This window comes from Solanum stenotomum, chromosome 10 (genome assembly GCF_019186545.1).
Source record: "Solanum stenotomum isolate F172 chromosome 10, ASM1918654v1, whole genome shotgun sequence".
Lineage (NCBI taxonomy): Eukaryota > Viridiplantae > Streptophyta > Magnoliopsida > Solanales > Solanaceae > Solanum > Solanum stenotomum.
Window position 1 is genome coordinate 57376746 of NC_064291.1, and position 2154 is coordinate 57378899.

The following is a 2154-nucleotide window of genomic DNA, read 5'->3' on the forward strand; positions in this document are numbered from 1 at the left end:
TTTGATTATCTCATAATTATTTTACATAAGACTATATAAAAGTAAACTTATCATTCCAGTCCAAATATTAAAAATAAAGAAAAAAAAAACAAATGTCATTATAGTGTCTTTAGAAAGCGTAGGATATTTCAATCTTATATTTGGAATCAATGAATCAGAACAAATTGAGATGGTCATTGAACCGTCCATTCATTGAGTCCACCATGGATATGTAATATGAACTCAATCATTTCACATAATTTCTTTCTTTACCTCTGTATAAGTTAGGTCAATCCTACGTACGTTGTTTGTTAAACTTGAACTCTATAAATTACAACACGTGAAAAATGACACCACACATTTTAGATCTTATATAAAAAGTCTCAATATTTTATATTAGTATATGACATATTGCACTTCCACACACACAAAAAAAAGAAAGTATTATTCCATCATCTCTGGAAATTCAATAATAATGCAAGACTTTATCTCATCTTCTTCAACTTCACTACTTAATACACTTCAAAAACGCCTTCATTATATAATCCACAATCGTCAAGAATGGTGGGTTTATGCCATCTTTTGGCAAGCGTCGAAAGACACAAATGGCCATCTTATTTTCTCGTGGGGGGACGGCCATTTCCGCGACACTAACGATTTAGCGCTGGCCAAAGTCCATATCGCTAACACAGACAGTAACGTTAGCGATATGGAGATGTTTTATGCGGTGTCAGCGCCAAATTGTTTTGTGTCCGAGGACGACCTCATCGTCCACGCTTATAATTCTGGCTCCTATGTTTGGCTGAATAATTATTACGAATTACAACTTTATAACTACGATAGAGCTAAAGAAGCTCACTTGCACGGAATTCGGACTCTGGTTTGTATTTCTACTCCTCATGGTGTTGTTGAATTGGGTTCCTCTCAAGTTATCCCAGAAAATTTGGAATTAGTCCAATTAATAAAGTCTTTATTTGGATTAATAAGCAATAATAATAATAATAATAATAGTCCCTCACAAGGTGTTTCAAGTTTTAATTTTGTTCCTTTAGGAGATCATATTCTTCAGAGAGAAATGAATACGAAGGAAATAATTATGGGTAACAAATCGTCCGATTCAGGAAATTCGGACTATGATAATGAGTCCTCGGCTATCAACAAGGATGCTAATTCACCTAAAAAACGAGGAAGAAAATCCAGTTCGACAGAGCGAGCAACCGCGAAAAATCACGTTGAAGCAGAGAGACAGAGACGGGAAAAGCTGAATCATCGGTTCTATGCTCTAAGGAGCGTTGTCCCTAACGTGTCTAAAATGGACAAAGCTTCTTTGTTAGCTGATGCGGTTACTTATATTAATGAACTCAAAGCCAAAGTGGAAGAATTCAAGGCTAAAGTTGAAGAATTAGAGTCCAGTAAAATTATTCAGAAGAGAAATTATTCCGTTACGGAGATTTATGGCGCTCAAAGCGCATCTTCTGCAGTAGTTGATCGTACGAATAATATAATTAATTCATCGTTCACAGCGTATGGAATGGAAGTGGAGGTGAAGATTATTGGAGTAGAAGCTATGATTCGGGTTTGTTCACCCAATGTGAACTATCCATGTGCCAGATTGATGAACGTGTTGCGAGAGTTGGAGTTTCAAATTCACCATGCAAGTGTTTCAAGTGTCAAGGAGATGATGCAACAAGATGTTGTCATTAGGGTTCCTCATAATGTCACTAATGAAGAAGCCATCAAATCTGTTATCCTCACAAAGTTAAGTCTTGCTTACATTTGATACATAAATATTAGTACTAGTATAGTATATATGAGTAAGTTTAATTTCATTGTCATATCAAGTGTGAAGGACATCGTACGTGTTCTTTGTAAATCTTATTGATCATGTGCATGTTGTATCAAATATAATCTACTACTACATTAAGTTAAAGCTACTTTATTTGTTTTTTTTCTTTAAAAATGAACAAGTTCCGACTAATTAAGATTCAGTACTCTGAAAGTACTGTTGTTAGTTTTCTTTCTTCTTCTTTAGTTTACGATGTTTATTTAGATCAAACATCCCTTAATTAGCTTGTACGTTTTAGACTTCAAGAAGCCAGTTGACAAACCTTTGCAAAGTTTATATCAATATATATTTTTACATGATGCTGTGCTGTTTCTTCCTCTTTATTGATC

At 34.5% G+C, this 2154-nt stretch overlaps 1 protein-coding gene across 1 annotated transcript; it reads left to right on the forward strand.

The window, feature by feature from the left end:
• The first annotated feature begins 454 nt into the window (after nucleotides 1–454).
• On the forward strand, nucleotides 455–1759 carry LOC125843238 (transcription factor bHLH14-like). Its single transcript, XM_049522449.1, has one exon. The coding sequence runs from the start codon at nucleotides 455–457 to the stop codon at nucleotides 1757–1759; it is 1305 nt and encodes a 434-aa protein (XP_049378406.1).
• The last annotated feature ends 395 nt before the right edge of the window (nucleotides 1760–2154 follow it).